Source organism: Rhopilema esculentum, chromosome 10 (assembly GCF_057945365.1).
Source record: "Rhopilema esculentum isolate cy_ngs chromosome 10, ASM5794536v1, whole genome shotgun sequence".
NCBI classification, from domain to species: domain Eukaryota; kingdom Metazoa; phylum Cnidaria; class Scyphozoa; order Rhizostomeae; family Rhizostomatidae; genus Rhopilema; species Rhopilema esculentum.
In genome coordinates, this window is record NC_142824.1 from 4720466 (window position 1) to 4742751 (window position 22286).

General features: G+C 35.0%; 1 protein-coding gene across 2 annotated transcripts; it reads left to right on the forward strand.

Annotated features, from left to right (window-relative positions):
- Positions 1-258: 258 nt before the first annotated feature.
- Positions 259-10117, forward strand: LOC135688469 (protrudin). Of its 2 annotated transcripts, none has more exons than XM_065205333.2 (14): positions 259-540; positions 1327-1394; positions 1680-1816; positions 2521-2579; positions 3044-3103; positions 4021-4056; positions 5088-5200; positions 5475-5605; positions 5936-6025; positions 6831-6885; positions 7309-7377; positions 8233-8282; positions 8485-8566; positions 9240-10117. In XM_065205333.2, the coding sequence occupies exons 1-14, from the start codon at positions 398-400 to the stop codon at positions 9335-9337; spliced, it is 1191 nt and encodes a 396-aa protein (XP_065061405.2). In that variant the 5' UTR covers positions 259-397; the 3' UTR covers positions 9338-10117. The 2 variants fall into 2 exon arrangements, with proteins under 2 accessions (XP_065061405.2, XP_065061413.2); XM_065205341.2 differs by having other exon boundaries at positions 5475-5566.
- Positions 10118-22286: the final 12169 nt, after the last annotated feature.

The window sequence follows — 22286 nt, forward strand, 5'->3', positions numbered from 1 at the left end:
AAGAGGTTAAGATGAGCAAAGACTAATATCAAGATAAGTTTAAGATTAATATTTGACTTGGTACCTGGTAATAAAAAGGACCAACAGGGTACCTTAAACAACTGCTTTTTTAAATATTTTACCGTTCATTTTAAATCTGATTTCAAATGAAAGATGCTGAATTTTTTGTTTTGAAAGTGATAGACATTGCTATGTAATGTTACGTCAAGTTAATACTTTATAGCAAATCAGAAATTTCCCTGTGTTTGAATTCTGCTGTTGCATTCTAAAGACAAAAAAGATGGGATACGCCTAGGAAAATTTCCCCTGATTCTTGTTTTTCAAAAGGTTTCAAAGGCTATAACATCAAAGCTCCTTCGCACTTTTCAAAACAGTATGGAAGTAACGTGACAACAAAATGGCGACCAAAACAACTGGAGTTGGGGGATACAGCAAGGCTGTAAAATACGATCTTGGAACGTTTGTAACGTCTGTTAATCGACTAAAAAAGCAAGGAAAGCCTTTCACAACGGCTTTTGATTCCATTGTGTCCATATTCAGGTACAGATTTGTTGTGATCGAATGGCAAAGCACGCGATATGATGATGTCAATCATTGTAATGATTCTCAATGTATATTACCTTAATCTGTATTTTTGTCGACAAAGTTGTGTTATGGTAGCAGAAATTAAAAAATTTCCTATTCATCAATGTATTTCCGTCACTTTGATATGGAATGGTGTCACCGTCACTGGAAAATCCAGCTTACTTGGCAGGCCTAGCCAAAACGTTTAACGTTATTAAATCTTGTAGATGACATTGGTGAAAACTTTAACAAGGAACAAAGCAAATTCTTTAAAAATATTCCTTCAGTTGCTTTTACTAATAAAATATGATTTCTCCTTACTGCTTAATAACTCCTACTAAATCTTGATTTCCTTTTGAATTGTCGACAATTGTGAACAATATCATTAAATTGGATTACCATGGACTACTGATCTAATTGTTTAATAGTAGCATTAAGATGCATATGTAGAAATTCTTTCAACTTTTGTCCATAAAGAAATATGAGGCTTCAAAAGTAAATTCAAATGATAGTGTGATAACTGATCTGCTGTGCCTCGTTTTTTGAAGATGATAAAGATAAAAGGTCTCTGTAGCTCCCTTGATGTGGGTGAGTTTAAAATGGGGTACAAAATTCTTGTTTTATTATATATTTATGTTATATTAAATACTAGCCTTTTCTCTTCTACATTGAAACCTTATTTTATGACCTAATTTCAATACACTGTCATTTTGAATGTATATTAAATCTAAAAAATCTGCATCTCGCTGCATTTAATTTTAGTTGGAAGTATCCCATTGTAACAACTCTCCTGTTGCCAGCAGCAATCATAATGATACTTTTCTGGCCTGGTATGATTTTCATGTTTATCTTTTTATCTAATGAAGGGAATCTCTTTATATTTTGAATGATCCAAGAGTCCTATTTTTTATCACTTTAAGCCATAATTGTACTTGACTGTTTGCTCTTTAAAATGTTGGATTGATAGTTTTATAATAACAATAGATGGACTGATAAAATGATATGCCAGTTATAAATGAAGTGAGCACTCAATGTCATTGTTAGAAAATTGACAGAAATATACTTTTGTTACATTGTGGAACAAAATAAATAAGCATTTTTGCTCAATTCTACAGAATATTTATTGGGTATGTGTTTGGTTCAAATTCCAATACTGATGCTGATTACATTGGTCAAAGGAATTACAAACAGTGGAACAGTTGTAACAAATCATCATCATTATTTTGTGAGAAAAGATGAATCCCCTGACCTGGTGAGTTGTAAAAAGATGGAAGGTGTTAATGACATTGATACAATGGAAGACATGGTTATGTTTGACAATGGTCACTACAAACACCGAAATTTTATAGCTTATTTTTGTTCTTGCATTGTTGATATTGTGGTCATAGCTTATAATGGAACTGTTAATTCTTTAATTAGCTCCAGACCTTTGAATCAGGCCCCTTCCTGTAAATATGCCCCCCCCCCTCAAATAAGATCCCATCACTTTTAGCAACTAAACTCCTCCCTTTTGAGGACATATTTCTTGTTATTCCAAAGGATGTCAATTCTGCTACACCATTCTTGAGATAACTGATGCTATTTGGTGTAAAGAACATAACTTTTCTAAGTTGCTACTCCGAGTTTCCCCCTTAATGCAGTTATCAGGCAACCCTCAATGAGAGTTCTCTTATTGAGCTTTCTAGCTCTGTATATAGGGCATTTAGCACTTTATGACAGACCTGTACACTGTCATTTTAATAAAGATAATTGCTATTGTTCTTTTCTGTTTAATGATCTTGACTGTTTCATTCAGCTACTATGCAATTTATTAAGCTCCTTAGCAAGTAAGCACTCCCTTGAATATACCCTATCCAGAAATAAATTTTAACAAATTGGCCCCTAGAGGCTTAATTGAGGATTTACTGTATCTAAAATAAAAGAAGAAATTAGTAAAAGTGATATATTTGTTCCTAGATTGCAAAGAGAGATGCTATGTTAAAAGCCCAAGCACATTTGGATATGTATATAGATATGTAAGAGAAATCTTAATGTTATTTTTTATATTTTTTACCTAGCTTTGAATCATTTTTAATTGAAACATGAGGGCCAAATGGCTATGTAGAAAGACAAATTCTGCTACACATTAATGCTAGTATGTTTAGGTTTAGGTTACAGAGAAATTTTTGTTTAACATATATTTTTGTGAGACTGTGTAAGCAGTTTTACAGAAACATTTGACTGCATTTACAGTGGCAATTACTGATAGGCAATTTTATCGAACAGCTAAGGATTTTAGGAGCAACTGAAGAGTTCCTTGTACATATAAATGCCTTTAACTGTTTTTTGTCTATCAAGAATTATTCTTTGTTTACAAAGATTTATCATATGTAGCCAGGCACTTTATATTTTCTATCTTATGACCAGTTAAGTGTTTGTTATTTGGGTATGTGTAGATTTGGAAATGCTTTGATATAATATCATGAAAATGCTTTTTTAGATTAATTGAAGTTCAAGATTTTTGCAACATCATAAGCAGTAAATGTGAATTTATACACAGGTCAGTGTATTTTTGCTGTATTGTTTGATATGAAACTATTTATTGATTAAGATAATCTAATGACGGAATAAATGATTTGAAGATTCTTGGTATCAATGACAGATACATTTTCAGTATATGTGAATAAAAAATATGTCTTTTGTCCAAAGCAGTCACTCTGTCTTCCTGCTACTAAGAAGTTTGCTAGATACTATGTGTCATTGAAGGAGCCTTTTGAGAAAGCTAGGAAAAAGGAAAAACCTTAAATCTCCCAAGATCTCACAGCAAAAGACGTGTTTCAGGTTGCTCAAGCAAATAAAGCTCAAAATCACATGAAAACTCGTGAAAGGATAAAATTTAGGTGAGACCCAATCAATACTGCTGGTAGTCATTGGCTGGTGAAAAGGAGTAGGGCCCTTTCCGCTCAATTGGTATTCTTTTATCCCCTTTTTGTTTGCCTTAGATATAATATGGCATACTTATTTGGTTGAGCAATATCCAGCTTTAATCAGGAGGCTTTGTCACAGAGCATTAGCGTATTTTGCACATAGTTTTATGCATACATGTGCTTTAGTATCATTTTCTATGTTGTTACCTTTTTTATGAATGTGGGCATTTGGTGTACGAAAGTTCACCTTTACAGCTTAAAACATATCAAATCATTTTGGAACAATTTTAGGCTGCATACCAACAGGGCTGCCAATAGTTTTTAATTCTGTTTATATATCAAAGATATGCTATTTCTTGTATAGAATGTGGTAACTTTACTATACTATATGTCACATATCATCAGGCAACTGTGCTGTAGCTCTGCTTTATGACATCAAGCACTTTATGACAGACCAGTAAACAGTAATTTTTATATCGAATCAAAGAAAGACATTTTTCATCTTGTTAGCCTCATGTGTGACCAATGTATGAAATTTTCTACCTTCTAGCTTAATCTACTGGAAGGCATGGAAAGAAGCCCTACTGTAAGTTTTAGTGTTAGCTGAAGTTGATTCTAAAATAGATTAAAGAGTCTTGAGTTGTTACCCTAGCAACATGAGTTGTTATCAGGATGCAGAAAATTGTTTATTAACAGGTAGCCAGATTGATGAGAATTGGAGTGTCAGCAATTTTCCAATGGAGAGAAAGTTTCTCATTTTAAATCTATTAACTATCTCCTACCTGACCAAAAAAGAATCATATTTGGTTCACATAGATCTTCTCGAGAGTCAGTTGGAAGTCAACTTTTGCTAAGTCTTTTGCTTTCCTCTTTTTCTTTTCAACAGTTATTTATATAATCATTACTTCAACCAAAAAGTTTATGCAAAAGCATAGTATTACTTGATGTCATTTTCGACCATGGTGTTTTTGCTTTTAATAACCCTGAGATCTTTCTTTGTTCCAATTTTTTTTTCTATTTGAACCAGTGGCAGCGCCAAGGGGGTATGAGGTATGATTGACCCCGCCCTTACTTTTGTCAAATCATGGTCTAAATATTTCATCTAAAAATGGATTAAAAAGTGCTTATATGGGTCCAGTACTAAAAGTGCTAATAGGTGTACTACATCATATTTCCTAAGGAAATTTAACCTGGTACAAAGTGCTGAAACGAGACAAAAGGGGCATGGTCTCAATGTTCAGGCCCATTACTCTCCTACTCTGCAGTAGCTGGTAACGCCACCGATTTGAACGTGGAATGTTATGGAAACTGGCCTGTCAAAAAATAAAGTTAAATGACAACTTAGTACTGTTTATGTATCATTTACTTACTTTTGCCAAATTATATGGTTGACAATGAAGAATTGGTTTTTTTATAGATCAACCAAAGTGTATGTACAGTCAGTGTCATTGAAAAAATGGTTGCTCATATAAGATTTTTAGCAAAGCCAGATATTAGCCAAACAAAGCTGCAATGCTTTTTTATGTACAGATTATCATCTTTAAGCCAGTTTTTCTCCAACAATTGTTATAGAAGGCTTAACAATCAATGTAATGCAGTCTTTACTTTAACTTTCAGGTTTTACATCACCACTATTGGTATCATAGTTGGAATTTTCACTGTCAAAACAAGATACCTGGTAGCTGCTGTAGTATTTAGCCTTTCTGTATTCAATTCTGGCTTCAAATGTGGTAAATATCATTATTTAATTTTTTCATTTCAAGAGTTAATTGTGTTAACATACAAGAAGTTTCACACTCATTTCTCTTAAACATAATGTTACAGTGGCAAAATTTTTCACATCTCAGAATATCTACAATGAATCATATAATTAAGTTCTTATGATGTACAAATACTGAGTGATTGTTTTAAGGTCTTATCCACGTATTTTTTAGAGAGCCAAATTGATAGATTGTTTATAATTAAATATTTGTTCTGCAAAGAACTTTTCATTTTGCTTTTCAGTTGTCACAGAATTCTTGAGCTTTTTTCACAAGATACCATCACGCTTGGAACACCGAAAGCCAGAAACCATGTCTTATGGTTCTGATGACGAGGTTGTTATGGAATTAGAACAGAAGCATTATAATTTGCAGGTTTGATGTTGCATAAGATAAAAATATGATTTTCAACTTCAGCTACTTTGTACACAACAACTGCACAATGATATAATTGTCTTTGCAAGTTTCTTGGCCTTGACCTATATTCCTTAAATTGTGTGATTTTGTAGATATGAGAAACTTTATCTTGAGGTAACCAGCTTTTGTCAGTTTACTCAAAGATGTAGTCACGAAGCATCCGACATCAACCTGGAATCATTTCACATGACGGAAGATTTAAGTCTTTTCCTTTAAAACATTAACACTGCTAAGGCAACCGAGAGGTGTAGCATTCACCATCTGATCATCAATCAATATTTACCACAGGCAAAAGAATCGTTCCACGCTCTGGAAGATGACCTTGAATCAAGCTCTTCAACTGACTCGGAAGATTTAGCCATTAAACCAGAAGTAAAGGTACTGCTTAACTTTGAGAGGGTAGTGTTAAACGAAAATCTTTCTATTGAAAAAGGCAGATTGCTTATTAATGTTTTATCAACACTATTATTGATAAATTTTAGGTTTTCCAGATAACTATTTTAAATCGAATAAAATGTTGACCTGAACAATCGAATTAAATAAAAAAATCGAAGAGAATATTTAATTAAGCCTCGTTTAGAAGCAAAATTTTGTTTAATGTTTATGAGTTAAAGGATACAATACAAGTTTTGGTCGTTTAAAAACAACTTTGCATAACTTAAAATACTCTTATCAAATCAGCATAGAAATAGTGTTGTATCCAAGAATATAATTGTATGGAATGTTCAGAAGCATATAAGGAGTTTCAGCACGATCGATTGAGCATTTATAGATTAGCACTTAATGTCCCATCTGCCAACTCAAAACGTTATTGTATCTAGGCAAAAGGCCTCAGATTTTTCACTTCAAAAGCATAATAGATTAAATTACCATTTCATACGTCGATTATTCACCCAAATGTTTACAATGTCATCCTCCTCTATATCTGAATCAATATATATTGATAGATTCTACTCCCCGTCGGAATCTGCTATTTCAAATGGATCCTTTTTCTAATTTTTATGACCAGATGTGGCAACTCTTCTTATGATGCAACTCCCCTTTGTGCATCCAAAGGGCATGCGCACTAAACTTCATCTTAAGTTTGAGCAAGGAGAGTGACTTACCCATGGAAATCTTTTGCCTGTTTGTCGAAGAAAGAATTCTTCTCTATTACCGTAACACGACTGTTTTACTTTTCTAGTCTGTTGCCAATATGAATTTTGTGCAAAATCAAGAAAGGCATAGAGAGAAATCAGGTATTTTTCATATTTCTTTACTGCTAGCCCTTTTACTGGCATTTGTTGTTTATCGGAGTCCTTTATTTTCATTTTGATTGCGTGATCAAACATTATACTCTGTTTAATATGTAAGAGCTCATTCGATCATGGAAATTAACCTGTTTTGCAGACTTTAAAGGGATTTCTTTCTTGATTCTGACAAGCCATCCCAAAAGTACCTACATCTCCTGCCCATAGAACCACCTTTTTTGTTTTTCTAATATCACATTTGTGTTTTAGTACTAATGATTGTGCTTTCTCCGTCTTGCTCAAGACAGACGTTAATAGTTGCCACACCTTGTGCTCCTAACCCCTACAGACTGATTAACCAGTAAATTATAACGATCCCTGCGAGTTGCCGAGACATTACTCTATCGATTAACTGATAGTAATTTTTCACAGGATTATCGATTGTATCAAAATTTGCGTCAAGCACCTTAGCATCGTTTACACGCCGTCGGCAAAGGCAAGGTTTGTACGCAGCCGTTTGAAACAACACACTAGTTCACCACACACAAAATCTGCACTTTTTCTTTGTTTTCTTAGAAAGTTTTAACAAACTTTATGACATTTTCCGCAAGAAAACTGAGCACTTTTCTAGACTTCTCATATAATGATAGCGTTTTAGTGCGATTTTCAGTCAATAACTTGCAGATACTTTCAGGGTTGCTATTTGGCCGTTTTGACCGCCAAATTCCTCTATTCTGGCCATTTTTCAAAGCTATTGGCCGTCCAAAATTGATTTGGCCGAAAAAGTGAAGGTTGGCCAAATTTAGGCCGCATGTTCAAAGCCACAAAAATACAAAGAAAACGACAATTTTTGCACAGAAAATATTCAACATTTTGTTAAAACAATCTCAAAATTGCAAATAACGAAACAAGAAACAAAATAAAAGAAAACAGAAAATTGAAATTGAAAGCAAGTTGGAGCTTTGTAACAAACAAAGCCAATTTTGATTCACTATTTCTCTAAAGACTTAGCCAAAATGTAGCTTTTTTGTATATTTTGTTTGGCTGGCCGAATTTGGCCGTCACGCGTAAAATAATTGGCCGCCAACCATTCCAAGCATCTGGCAACCCTGGATACTTTTCCAAAGGCAGACAAGGCAGAAACATCATTCTAAAGATAGCGACCCTATCCGCTTAAGGATCCTTGACTAAAATGGGTTTATTTTTAAGTTATCTTATCACTTTTGTTAGCTTTATAGAAGACAGTTTTTCTTTTAAGTCTTTTACGTAGGTAGCATTCTTCGACATTCAACCATTTAACCTCATTTCTTTCTTGTTTATATTTTGAATTTTTAAGTTGTAGACATTTTCTTTCAGGAAATTGTTCCTCTTGCAGTGTACAATTTTCAACGATCTTAAAAAAAAGAGTAGGTGAAATTTATGAAATCATTCCCATATTTCAAGTAAATATATAGAATTTCTGTAACTGAATTTTCTACCAAGAATTGTTATTTGATATCAAGACGTTTAGTAGACAATTCTTATATAAAAAGTTATCCAACATAACGTGCCTGCAAATACTGCTTTTTAAAGTTGTGTTCGTGTCAACGATTGTGATTATTTCCTTAGACCTACTGCAGACATTGTGGGTATAGCTATTGTTCAAAATGCTGTAACCAACGAGTTCCTAGAGTCGTATTTGGAGCAACAGGTAATTGAAGCAAAGATTACACCATTTATTTTTACTTAATTTGTTACTCTGAAGTCGAGAATAACGAGAGGTTTGCGATGCAAGGGGGGGGGTCCTTACCAGCTCAAGCATACGATGAACCGGGGATATTAAACAGGGGGTCGCAGTTTATAAAAATTCAATTGAGCCGAAGTTCTGTTGAAGTGATCGCAAGGATATTTCGAATCTTGATTTTTTAGTTGAACATTTTCGTCAGTGATGCAAATGGCTTCAATTGTTCTTCAAAGTGTTCTTCAATTGTAGAGGTTCTTCAAAAATCCAGACAAAATAAATGACACACACGGGGGTAACCTCTGAATTATCAAGATTTGCATACGAAAGCTTGAGCAAGAATATCTCTCCCTGCACCGAAACGTAGCGATAGGCCATTATAAGGCCAGAGTTATTAGGAAACGAAGTTATTAGGCCTTTTTATGCTGGCCTAATAATTTGATGATTCCTTTTATCAGATATGAAAGATTTCATTGGAAAGAAGGCCTTTTGCAACTACTGGATATTTCTATGCATCAAGTATTTATTTTTTTAGCGTCAATACCTTCTCTTTATCTAAAGTTTTACCGTCATCTTCTTTATAATTGCCATCAAATTTTCTGTATCTTCTTCTTAACCTACCATTTATATTTTTCCATTCTAGCACCGGCTGCTTATGAAGAGAGGGTACTAGTGTGCAAATCTTGTTATGCCTTTCTGATGAATCGAATGAGAGGAACTAACACTGAGATTGTGGAATGAATACTGTCACTGTAGCGTCTCGCCATTAGTAAATTGTCATGATATGCAGGACAGCAATTTATCCTGCTTTGTAAATATTGATCAATGTGCTGGTTGTATATGTTAATACGAATAATACAAACAGCTTTGTATGTAGCACTTAGTCCCAGCAGCCCAAACGGTCGCCTTTTTGAAAACTTATAGTTTCGCAATATTTTTCCGTTTCTTAGTCAGTGTAATTGAAGTAAGTTGCATTTCTAAATCCTATCAGTCAACAACGCTCTTTTACAGCGTCAATATTTTTTGAAGAAATGGTGAAGCCACACCCATTACTTCCACACCCTTAGTCCCACTTCTTCAAAGCCACACCCTCAAAGCCACACCCTTTAATCGTATGGGTAATTTGAAAATTTTATACAACGATATGAATATGTTTTGCCACGGTGTTTTTGGTACAAGCTCCTTCTTGTATTTAATCTTATGCTAGTTAAAAATCCTTTAATGTGTAAATAAATCGAAATGCTCTGTTTAATCATTCTAGCATTTCGTTTAATAATACCTAATATGATCGTAAAGATATTTATTTATAAATGGGAAAATTATATTTTATTTGGTTTTTAATAATATTGAATGCTTGATATCAGCAATAATTTTTGTATCTTAAAAGCAATAAATATTTTTAGCCTAATTGCGACGTATAATAGAATTTTACTTTGTTTATGTTTGAAACATTCGCTAAGATTTTTAGCTTGGATTATAATGTTTAAGCTTCTAACTGTTAAATGGTTTTGTTGCAGTAAACAGATCTTCAGTTTTTTCTAGTTCTTCTGTTTTTGGCTTCCCTTTCGTATTTCCTATTCTTACAGCTGGATAATGTCGAATAATAACAGCTTTTGTAAAGCTGGTTGTTAGAGATTTCGAAACAACTTTGCCACTAAAACAACATTGTTTCTTGAGAAAAATAAAGCTGTTTTTGTGATTCTTTCCATATTTGGTTTATCATATAGAAGTTATCTTATAGTGTGCTGATAAAATATTAGAGAGCAATTTTGTTCTTCCATTTATGAAACAGATGTTGTTCACAACATAATTTACGTAAAATGTCAACAGTACTTTAATTGAAGAAAATTAAGAACTTTGTCCAGAGATACTTTAGACCTTGCACAGAGTTGTAAAATTACTGTTTTTGTACGTAAAATAATTTAAGGCAAGACCAAAAGCTGCTTTGAACTTTACTGCCAACTTATTTGATAACCTTCTTTAGACTAAATATGAATATAGGAACAATTGATATAGGAACGGACAGAATTTCTGTCGACGATGGCTCGCAATTTTCCTTGTTCTTACGTAAGTTGTGTTACCTTGCAGAGAATTACAGTAATTGCATATTTGATGAATTAGAGAAATAGAAAATGCAAGAAGGTTTTGGAGATTCGTTTTTGTTATTGCTGTCATTTTTATCATAGATACAAACTATTTCCTTAAAGCAATAATCAGACAAATAAACGAGCTTTGTTTATTCATCGTAGGTTTATCAGAATTACTTGCATGAAAAAATGCTAGGCAGATTTTTTAGTCATGCGCATTGGAAAAAATTCCATGCATACATACGTTACTGAAGATATCTGTTTGTATATGCTGCAAAAAATTCTAGATCGAAACCGCAGAAAAGTGAAAACCTGCTGTTCTTTCAAGTTCACATTTGTGATTTAATTGCATTTTGATGGTTCCAAAAAGATGTCGAAAAAAATATTTCTGCTGTGCAGTTTCGCATCAAGAAAAAAACCTTCAAATAGCATTCCTTCTTTAATCTTTTTTACTTCAATACTTGAAGATTTTTAAACACCAAATTCTAAAGAGCTACTTTTTAGAAACACAAAAATGTAGCATGAGATAAGCATGCGATAGCTCAACAAAAACGAAGAGAACAATATTCCGATCTCATCTCCATCCATTCCATCTCTAAAACAAAAATATTCTAGGAGTTTCTTCAGGTCGAGAAAGAAAATTTCTTATAAACATTTCTTATAATATAAGGAAAGTAAATGACACCATTTCAATTGATTTCTACTTGTTTATGATTCCGCTCTCAATGGTACACCCAGGTAGCGGCAGTAATGGTTTAGTGGTGTAAGTGACAGACATAGACAGAAGTCTCTTCTATGGTGGTCCAAGTAAATCTTGTGCCACAAAATGGTAAGCACAATACCCACAAACCAGCATTGGCTTTTAACAGACAGTATGGAAACATATTTAGCTTTCTTTTCATCATCAATCGAAACCTAAGGAGAAAAACAACAGTGGGGAAGGATCTGGGAGAGTAATTGCAATTCAACAGAATTGCAATAATAAGTTTGTCTCACATTAGATGTCGGACAAATTGTTTATAAAGATAAGTTCTGAACTGACATAAACGTTGAAGGAAATTTCCAAAATCATCTAATGTGTGACAAACGATTAGATAAACAAAATGCAGTAAATAAGATGGGTAGGGCGCTGCTGGTAGTTTTATTCAGTTTACTCTAGCCTCCCAGTTGACAAAATGAATGGTCAAGCTCAGCTTGTTTGCAATATTGTTGAAACGTGGATTACCAAAAAGGAGTAGTTCACATAGGGCCTCAGAGTTAAGATTATCAAGCTCAAGTCCTGGGATTTCTGAAAGCTGATCAAAGAGATTGTTACGCATTTGGTCATACATGGGGCAGTGCAGGAGAAAATGCTCATTGTCCTCAATGCCTGTATTGCATGTGCAGATGGGACTCAAAGATTCAAAGTTGTGACGAAACTTGTGCTCGCTTAGGGGACTGAATCTAACCCGGAGCATAGTTAAGCATCTTACACCACGTGTTAATAATTATATATTTAGGTTAATGCTGAATTTATATTTCATATTCTAATTACTTACACAATAAACCCTTGAGTTTTAACTGAGAATGAGAAATAAGTCTGATTTATATAAATAGTTGAAACGTTAAAGAAATCGAAAAAGGTATCTTCAAGATAGAAATTGCTGTTCTTCCCGCAAGGCAAGTTTTATATTCTCATCTCAAAAAATGTGTTTTGAGGCCATTTTCTTAAATTTCTTTATTCAAGGTACGCAGAGTTCTTATATTAAAAGAGATTGAACTCTCAGCAATATATGAGAATCCTTTCTTTGAGTGCTCTGACAAATGCAAATAAATCTCTTCATTTTTGAAGATCTGGTGCTTCAGACTGAAACTAACTTTCAGCAAAATTAAAGCACAAAAATACAATAATAGAGATGCAAAACACAAAATGAGAACATTGATTATCAATAAAAAAACTTTTAAAGACCTAACCGATATTATGCAATACTCAGGAACTTCTTTTATAATTATTCCCCATAGTTTAATTTGGTATAATTCTTTAATGATAATTTGAAAATGATTTGCAAAGTTTGATAATAAACTTTGAAACGCAAAAATGGAACACAGTTTTACAATAAGGATTGAGGTAGGAAGAGCTAGCAATAGAAAGATGGTGAGACAAGGTCAGAGCAGCTTGCTCTAAGGATTACAGCAGGGTGAATGTAGCAAAAGAAGGGAAAAAAGCTGAAGAGCATCGAACAATCCACGTCTTGAAGGGATGCTGCGAAGATTTCCAATACGACAGCCTTCTCTTTTTCGCACCCTAATCTGTGGCTAAAGGTGAGGTTTTTCCAGGCAAAATGCGTTGGTGTGAAACCAAACTCCCCATATGCTCCAAGTAATTTTGTGAAATGACACCCCTGACAATTAAATTCTCACAATTACCGATAAACCAAGATCATAATTTCAACTTTTACTGATAATCCCAAAAATATCGCCGGCTTCTTCAAGAAGTGGGCTGTGACCGAGAAGCCGTGACCCCCACAACTGTGAACCCCACCACCTGTGAACCCCACAACCAACCTCCACTTGCCTCTGTACTAGTGCAATTGACCTCTTTTAAGGGCTTTATAAAGTAACGTAGATCAGCTGGGATTGAAGAAGATGGTTTCCAGCTTTTTTCACGATGAAAGGTCTCCTAGAATTCTAGATTCTAATCATTTTAATTTCACTAACTGCTCATTCGAGCTGAGTCCATCATCGATAGTCATCATGGGTGATTTAGTTTTGCTAACTTCTTATACTTGATTTGAATTATACTGATTTAGAATCATTTTATATTAGAGATCGCTCTGTACCTTTCCCTTATAATTGCACACGTGTCAATTTTATTTACTGTGGGTTCGAGCTTAGTTTACTTTGCTACATCATTTCAGAGACTTTATTGGAATTTAAATGTTTGATATTTGTGTGATTTACCGTTACATGTGCCTCGCCACGTATAATGGCCATTATCCAAGACTGGCTAGAGTCCAAGATTGAACTAAATTCAAAACTTGGCATAATAAATGCCGGTCATAATTTGAGAGCGGGTTTTGAAGCTAAAACGACCTCTTTTTGCATAAATGATTATTACTTTTCACCTTTTTTTACGAATAAAGTTATCTATGAATAGAGGGCTGCAAATCTCAAACCGAGAAATCTCAAAATCAATTTACCAGAAAATATCTGACTACACACATAAACCGAAATAAAAAATGTAGAAAATAAAAAAAAATTTATTGCCTGGAAGTACGTAACAAGAAACCTAAATTGTAGAATTCCATACCTGCCTTAGTATGACTTACCATCGATATACTAAACTTATTCTAACTATTGATTAAATTTATGTTCCTGGTAAATGATAACGTTGGTAAATGGTAAATGATTATGTTTCTCGACCAGCATGAAGAAATAATAATTGTGGGAAACTGAACACTTCAGCATGGAGAGAATTAATTTTATAAGCAGCACGGATATCGTAATACGATTAAATACAGTTTAGAAATAGAAAATAGAAGGAGAAATCTCTAAAGGAAAGGAGTACATTTGAAAGAGATTAATGAATGAAATGGAGCTTGTTGCTTGACAGCCGCCGGATAATCTTGTATATGACATGGCTGGGTGTGACTTTAAACTGTCTAGTATCAAAGTACAAATGATACTTTTAATACAAAATGATAGCATTTGTAATTTAAATGCTTTTTTTGCGAGTCGATCTAAAAAACCCTCTGAAAATTGGAGACTTGGAGACAAGGATAGAGTCATAGCCCCAACCCACCTAGCTCTCCCCTTGTGCCATTCCTTTTAAAGTACCAACTTGTGTAAAAGGAGATAAACATGAAGAAAGATTTTATAAATCCTGATGGGAAAGGAGAGTTGAGACCGAATAAAGGCCTATATGAGCAAATAATTATTGCCATAAGGATGAAAACGTCAATTGTGAAAGTAAAAAGCAAGACTAAGAAAGTTGCGAAAATGCAAATACTTATGCAATAATTGCATTAAGAGAGAAAATTTCATCCAAGATGAAAATATTGCTTCAACTAAAAGGTGACTCCTTGAAAACTTCTTGAAAAGAACACCCAGAGGTGACAAGAAAGGAGTGTGGTCATTAGATAAGTAATCTTATATGCTGCTTTATGTCGTTTAGTTTCAAGATTCATATTTTAGTTTCATACTTTGAAAGTTCCACTGCTACAGAATTGTGAATACGTTACAATGGTTGCAAAAAGTTCATTAATTTGTATTATGAGAAAAGAATTTCTTCTTTTACCCGTCAAAATCCTATTAGTGACATCGGACAGAATGTTAGGGGGTACAGCGCCCCTTCATAACCCCTCTTTTGGAACGTCCTTGCGACCAGCTTTTTAACTTCTTTGTCATGGTCAACAGATACTGCAACAGTATGTTTTACATTCATTCTTACTCAATCTTTCTGAAAACCCAAATTGATGAACTTAGTAATGGACATGTACCATAAGTCCTTTGGATTATTTCGGTTGGGAACTGATTTAAGGTCGGAGGAGGGGCTTATATAAATCATATAAAATCGCCATTGGGTTACCTCGATTTCCAATGTTTCTCACTTTTTCAAGGTCATTTCAATAAGCAAAAAATTCTCAAGATCAATTAGAGTTTTAATTTCACTTGGAATTTGTGATTGCTCATTGACTAAAATCAATGCTTGGTTGAGGGTATTCGAGGCTTACTTCGGGTCCAAATTCGTGATGTTTTGTACCCTGGATACGTTGGTTGAGCCCGGGAGGGTTGAGCAAAAATTATAAACAGGTTTCAGTGTTGAACTATCACCGCAAAGCAACGCAGAAATGAAGCCCTCTTGGTTCACCAGATATTCTCACTGGATTACATGTTTGCTCCTAGTCTCCGGTATTTGAACAGAGTACTTAGCTATTGTACTGTGCTATTGGCTGAGCGAAGTAACAACAACATTATGGAGAGAAATTCTGCCGCCTATAATATTTCCTATGATTTTCATTAATATCTTTTCCAGCTTTCCACGGATCGAATAACAGAGCCATAGCCTTGGAACTGAAATTTTTTCAATGTGTTCATTATAATATCTAGCCCTAAAAATTGTAGAGACAGGTGCATCTTTCTTTATGCACTCGAATGAATTACCTGGTCGACATGGCTCTGGCTGCAAAATCAGTCTCTTAAGATCAGCATCAAGCACATCTCCACAAGATGACCCTTACTGACATGTTGAATTTCAAGCTTTGAAACTGTTGTTATTCAACATTGTTTCAGAGAGGGAAGGGGGATGCTACTGAATTTATGCGAAAGTTTTGCTTAGTGTACCAAGACTTTGGCAAGCATTGTAGCTTTGCATTAAAGGAAAACCTAACTGACATGTTTTATCTTACATGCACTCTTTTTTTATAAGAACAATTTTATAAGAACACGAGCCTCAAAACTGGTCAAAAGTTAAAAACAAATTAAGAACAAGCTGTGACTGAGCTTCTGCCAAATGCAATTTTGAGCAACGTTTTTTCTCAAAATCGAGGATTTTTAGCGATGTTTTTAGCGAATGTTCAAATTTTTACAGCAAATTAAGGCTGTCTCTCTCACTTTGTTGGCAAATGAGGCTTGAACACCTCCTAAGAGCGAAAAAGCTAGCAATAGCACTGCTTACACCCTCTTAATTTAAGAACAAATTAAGAACAATCCAGTCTCAGATCATTATGTGGTTGCTAACCAATCAAATCAAGTCTTACGCAAGTTTCAATGTTGCTGTGAATGATATTAAAAAACATATGCTTTTATCCAAAAGTCCTCTTTCCTAGAACATTCTTAGGGACCTCTTTAGGGCCAAAATGTTTTGGGGGCCCTTAGTTTTGTGCGTAAAGGTGCACGTCAGCTCGTTGGTAGAGCGATGGGCTAGGCCAAAGGGCCTAGGCCCCGAATAAGTAATGTCACAGAATTCTGTGGTAATGTACAAAATATACTACTTCTTTGGTGTTATCTCTAGTGCTTTAGCGGAAAGATTTACTTATAACGTGATCAACACATACTAATAACCTAATAACATAAACAAAAGCTAATCAACAGGACAATATGAGAGTCACAGTGCATGTTGAAAGACAAACACATTGCCATAAAAAGGCGTTCACTAACACAATAGGACTTAAAGGTAATGTGTCCGTTTAAAGAGCTGCGTATACCCAACTTGTCAAGAGTAACATCAAAATAACGACTTGTGATTGGTCAGTATTCTTGCGATGCAAAACTGCTCACATGAAAAGCTAACCTCGTAGCAGGGTAGATTAACAGACGACTGATGGCTGGGACGATAACATGAAAAATCACATGTTTCTGGAAACCCACGCAGAGTTGCTTGCTTTAGTTGGACACCTTACCTTTAACAGAACATATGTGATCTAAACATGTAACGGGAACATTACTAAATTGATTAAATATAAAATCCAAACCATTACACTAATTTCCATCTGGTATTGCTTTTCGCTAGCATGCTTGCCAAAATCAGATTTACAGCTACTATAAAACATTCAGTCGTGCTTCTATTCTGTGCGTGAACTCTGTTGAATTTCAACCGCGAGAAAAGCTGCTTTAAGTATGAGTGCTTCTGGAGGTTTTTAACGCCTTTCGCTTGAGAATGAGCTTCGATGCTTCAATAGTTAGAGATACAAAACACTTGATGCAAATTGGAAATGTTTCAAGCCAGTTATCTATTTTGTAAGGCATTCTTTAATTTTCTTTATTTTGAAGGAACAAATCCAAGAAACAAGGGTGAATAGAAATTTGCTGAGGGGACGACTTTGGCCCGCGGGCCGTAGGTTGCCCGTGCCACCAAGGTAACCACTCTGCCTGATCTTTGTGATGAAAACAATCTTTAAAGACAGCAAAAAGCTTAACCTGTTTTGTTTACAAATCTCCGTCAATTGTTGAAGAGACTGTGGCTGTTTAGGCTTTCACTCGATACACAGTAGCATACACGTTCGTTGGGTGGGTTGCAACGTGAAGCTCACAGCTATTTCCTTCGAGCAACGGATGTAAAAACACTACAATATCCTTTGCTTTTATGACAGCATCTACTGTGTTTGAACAAACTACAGCAAATTCCCGATAACTCGAACTCCCGGGACCGCGCACTAGTTTAAAAGTGGAGGGGCTGAAATGGGTGTCCCAAAAATTTTTGAGGCTGCGCCCTCTAGAACGCCGGAAAAACACCCCTTTTAGAAAATATTGCTTATTTCTACTCAATTTTTTTCAACAGTTTGGTTCAGTGAAGATATCAATAACTTTGAAAATAGATAAAATTATCTTGAGGGTAATGAAATACCCAGCTAACCAAGTTAGAAAAATACATCATATCATTAAACAAGATAAAACACCTAGAAAATGAACAAAAAGGTTCCGGTCAAGAAAAACTGCTACTACATAGAAGTAAACTATCCAGAGTGGCGTTAGAGTAAACCTTCCAGAAAATTTTCTAGCCTATTACACGCTTATTTCGTTATAAGGAACCACTTTATAAGGAACCTACATGTAGAAGGCCGAAATATTCAAAGAACTTATACAACTAAAAATGAAATCCCTAAGGAACTTTTCGATTTGAAAAATTTTTATAACTGCAAGCATCACGAACTAAAAAGCTGGTTCCATTTATTTGCAGCCAATACTCGCATAGATTGTTTGCTATTCGTGTGTCAAGTGCTTCATTGAGTAGTTTCCGCATATGCTGTCTCGCCCATTTCTCTATTAAGTGTAAGGGCTTATTTAGTCAAAACAAATTGAGGAACTATTAAGGAACTTTTGGTACTACAATTTGATGGTTTGAGGTCTACGAATAAGGAACTTTTGGAACTAGGCCTTGAGGTATGTTCCTTACAAAAGAGCGCGTATTGCAAAAAAGTGAGGGGGCTATAGCCCCTGCTATCCCAATGGCTGCGCGGTGCCTGTGACCCGATAACTCAAACTCCCAATAACTCGAACATTTAAAAAGTCCAACTGATATTGCATCGCTCTTGACCACTTCACTCATCAAAAATACCCCGTATAATTCGAGCATTCGCTATCTGGAACCACTTCATTTGTCCCTTGAAGGTTCGAGCTATCGGGAGTTCACTGCAATTTGCTCTATTAGACTGTCACTATTTTTATTAGAAATATACTAATAAACAAAGAATATGAATCAAAATGAACAAAGATATCAACAACAAAGTAGCTTTGTCTGTTGGCAACTCTCTGTAGATTGCTGGAATACTCTGCTATAATTAATTTTCTGTGCAAGTTTTACAAAGATTTTTTCAATATTTCCATGGAAAATTATTCAACTCAGTCATTATTCGCCTGATTGACCATGCACTTGATAAGTTCATGCAAATACAAGAGGGTCTCCTACGAGCAAAGTTAACAGGAAATTTTTTCGACGATGCCCTTGAGATTAGCTTAAAATCATTTCAGAATATTCCTCCGCTGCTGATAGTAAGATAAATAAAGTAAAAGCTTGGCGTTACTTTTTTACTACTGAATACCAACAAATTATTTTTACCAAATGAAACAGAATTTAGCGAAGGAAACAGATATTTTTTGGGGGGGGGGATGTCGCACCCCCTACACCCCCGCTAAATCCATCCCTGGGCTTATGATAATGAGAGTTGCAGCAGTGGTCACTAGCTTTGCCCTATTTGCATCCCCTCCTCGACTCTGTTATTTGGTATGGTTTTTATTTCCTCTAGTTGTTTTTCATGTCGTTATTATGGAATTTCCATCGTTAACATGTCACACGTGGCGAGTAATGGCACCTCTTCGGGGACGGATATGCACCACTCTAACTAACAGTGAATCACGCTTATACTGAGAGGCTAATCGCTCGATAGAGATATCGTACGCCTTTGATGTAAATCCTATTGTTTTATCTTAAAATGCCGGGAAATCTCTGGAAATCCCTTCGCTTTTGTGGGAATCTGTACGCTGTTTGCAATCACTAGCTTAAACAAGGTCTACTAACTTTTGATAAACTTAACGTTGCAATGAGAAAAAACGTCAAACTTAAATTAACTACTTTAAAGGCAAAAATCTTCGACAGATACAAATTCGCTAGCGGAAAAAAATGATTCTATTTTGATCATATTTATGGCAATTTTTCTAGCAATTTTTTATCGGTTTTTGGGCCTCTACGGCAGACATTATTGCAAAACGTTTTTAACAATTATTTTTCTTCTAATTCCAGAGTTCGTTGAATACTTTGTGTTTTGGTGTTGCTCTTGCTGTTGACCTATAAATGAAAAACGTTTACTTTAATGAGATACAATTCTTTCTTTAAGCAAAAAGTCGACTGCGTGATTCAAAATTCGGTACATTTAGGCCACCTGGTGTAATAAACAACGGCGTACGTGACTACAACTTCCAATATGCGCGCGCCAACACTTATGACGTAATAACGCGACTGGCCTGCGAAAAATGATATATATTCAAAGCGATGAAAATAAAATCTAGACCCCCTTAACAATAGAAAGACACAAAAACTTTGATAAATGTCGACTTAGAAAAGTGTTTTGTAGCTTTGGCAGATACTAAAGTGGCTTAGGGCATATGTCGATCAACAACTGACCAATGAACAAGCGTGATCGCTTGCACCCAGGATTTGATTGAATTCCAAACCGAGAATAATTTCAGTGGATTCTGTTGGTTATGACAGTATCTTGGGTGGATATTATATAAATCTCTTTGTAGACGATTTTATCTTTATTTAAAGCGAAATCAAGCAATTAACTTTTTAGATCGAAACTAATGCTTCAACTGTTAAGAACTGTTCTTAAAATTTTAAAGGATGTGCCTCAGCACCCCTCTAGATTCGTACTTGGGTCGGTTGAATTTTAAAAACGGTTTGCAGGCAACAAAAATATGTTAAATTCTTACTCTTAAATTGAATGTCCACTAGGGGAAATCAATGGTTTTGATCGACTTCTACCTTGTTTACCTTTCGCAACATGACTGCATACATTTTCAAATCTGGGACACAATTTTCAAAAATCTAATGATAGGCGCATAATTTGTACTGTCTCAATATCAAACAAAAATATAATTCATACCAATTTTGACCAATTTCCATAACCAAATTTGGCCCTTGAAGTTTCGGATTTTAACTGACAAAATCCGAACAGCAAATCACCTTTTGGTAGGAATTGGTAAATCCTGAGAAATCATTTTGTTTTGTGGAAATCTAGTACTTTCTTAACAAAAGTGAATTGCCTCTCGAATTTACGGTAAGTACTTCAGTCCAAGTAATTTATGTTGCTAAGAGTTTGGGAATTACCTACAGCTGAAGTTTGAGAAGTTTCCGTAAAAACAATGATTTTTCCGAAAATCCATCAAATTTTTAAAGCAGAGGGGGCCACGGCACGGCCCCCTGCCCCCTGGCCACGACACCCCTGGAGATAGCACAATTACTACGCATTCTACGAGGATAGTTTAAGCAGCGACTAACCATCTTGCCAAATTTGCTTATGCAACATTAACTTATTGAAATCTGCCATCCGAACTTGGTTTCTAATCTGTCTTGGTAATCTGTTTTCATATAATTAGCCCCTCCTTTTCAAAATACTTCCCAGTAGTTACGGAAATGGTGGGTCACGCAAATGGATATCAACCTTCATTAACATTGATGATAAGAAGCTTTGGGTGATTTGGTTGAATAATATTAGTACAAGCAAATGTTTATATTTAACAACTGCACCACAACCACACCTCGCTGAACCATTTTAAAAGACGGGAGCAATGGTACAGAATTGAAAATATCTCTCCACCTGTTAACTTAACTGACCTGATCTTTTTGTTTAAAATCACAATAACTGTATCAGAAAAACTTGAAATTTTTGCAAACATTGAAATCAAAGGAAATCTTTACAAAGAGCAGATATTGTAAGATATTGTAAATTTTTCTTATAAGAAGCTATTCTTTTACGTATTCTTAGTTACAAGTTGCTCAAAAGTTGATTTATAATCATCATGAGCTATTCTCGTTACGCTTTCATGAATCCGGTTTATCCGGATATTACTTTTCCTACTGCAAAACATCAAAATATAAGGACAATGATTAAAATATAATAATATGAACGTTTTCGTCAAAAGAACTCAATTTTATTAAAAGGACTCAGTTTTGATACCCCTTAGTACTCGACAGTCCAGAACTTCAATTCTTGGTCCATCCCAATATGATGAACGAACGTATGGCATAGCATTTTTTTAGGGTTATCAGCTGGTGGGACAACCCTTTGTTTATATAGAGTGGAAGACAATAACCTATCGTTTTAAACATGGGAGGTCACTGGGGCAGGATGGGCAATTGCACCCTAGTTAGATTGTAATGGAACTTCACCAGAGAAGCATATTGGTGAAACATATTTTAGTGCTATTTTGAGGCATACATATTCGTATAAAGGAAAGGTGGGGGGGGGGGTAAAGCGCCAAGAAAAAGGATAAATCAATGTTAAAATCAAAAGAATTACGAGTAAAACGGGGCAGCCGCCTCCCTGTGCCCCTTGCTCTGGCGTCACTGCTTGGTAGGCATAATTAAGGCATTATGAAGTATTATGAAGGAACGACAAAAAGGTGTA

Coding starts and splice junctions, on each gene's coding strand:
- LOC135688469 (XM_065205333.2), top strand. CDS start 398: ATGGCGACCAAAACAACTGGAGTTGGGGGATACAGCAAGGCTGTAAAA. Junction 1,395..1,679: donor AATGATACTTTTCTGGCCTG/GTATGATTTTCA, acceptor TCAATTCTACAG/AATATTTATTGGGTATGTGT. Junction 8,567..9,239: donor AGTCGTATTTGGAGCAACAG/GTAATTGAAGCA, acceptor TTTCCATTCTAG/CACCGGCTGCTTATGAAGAG.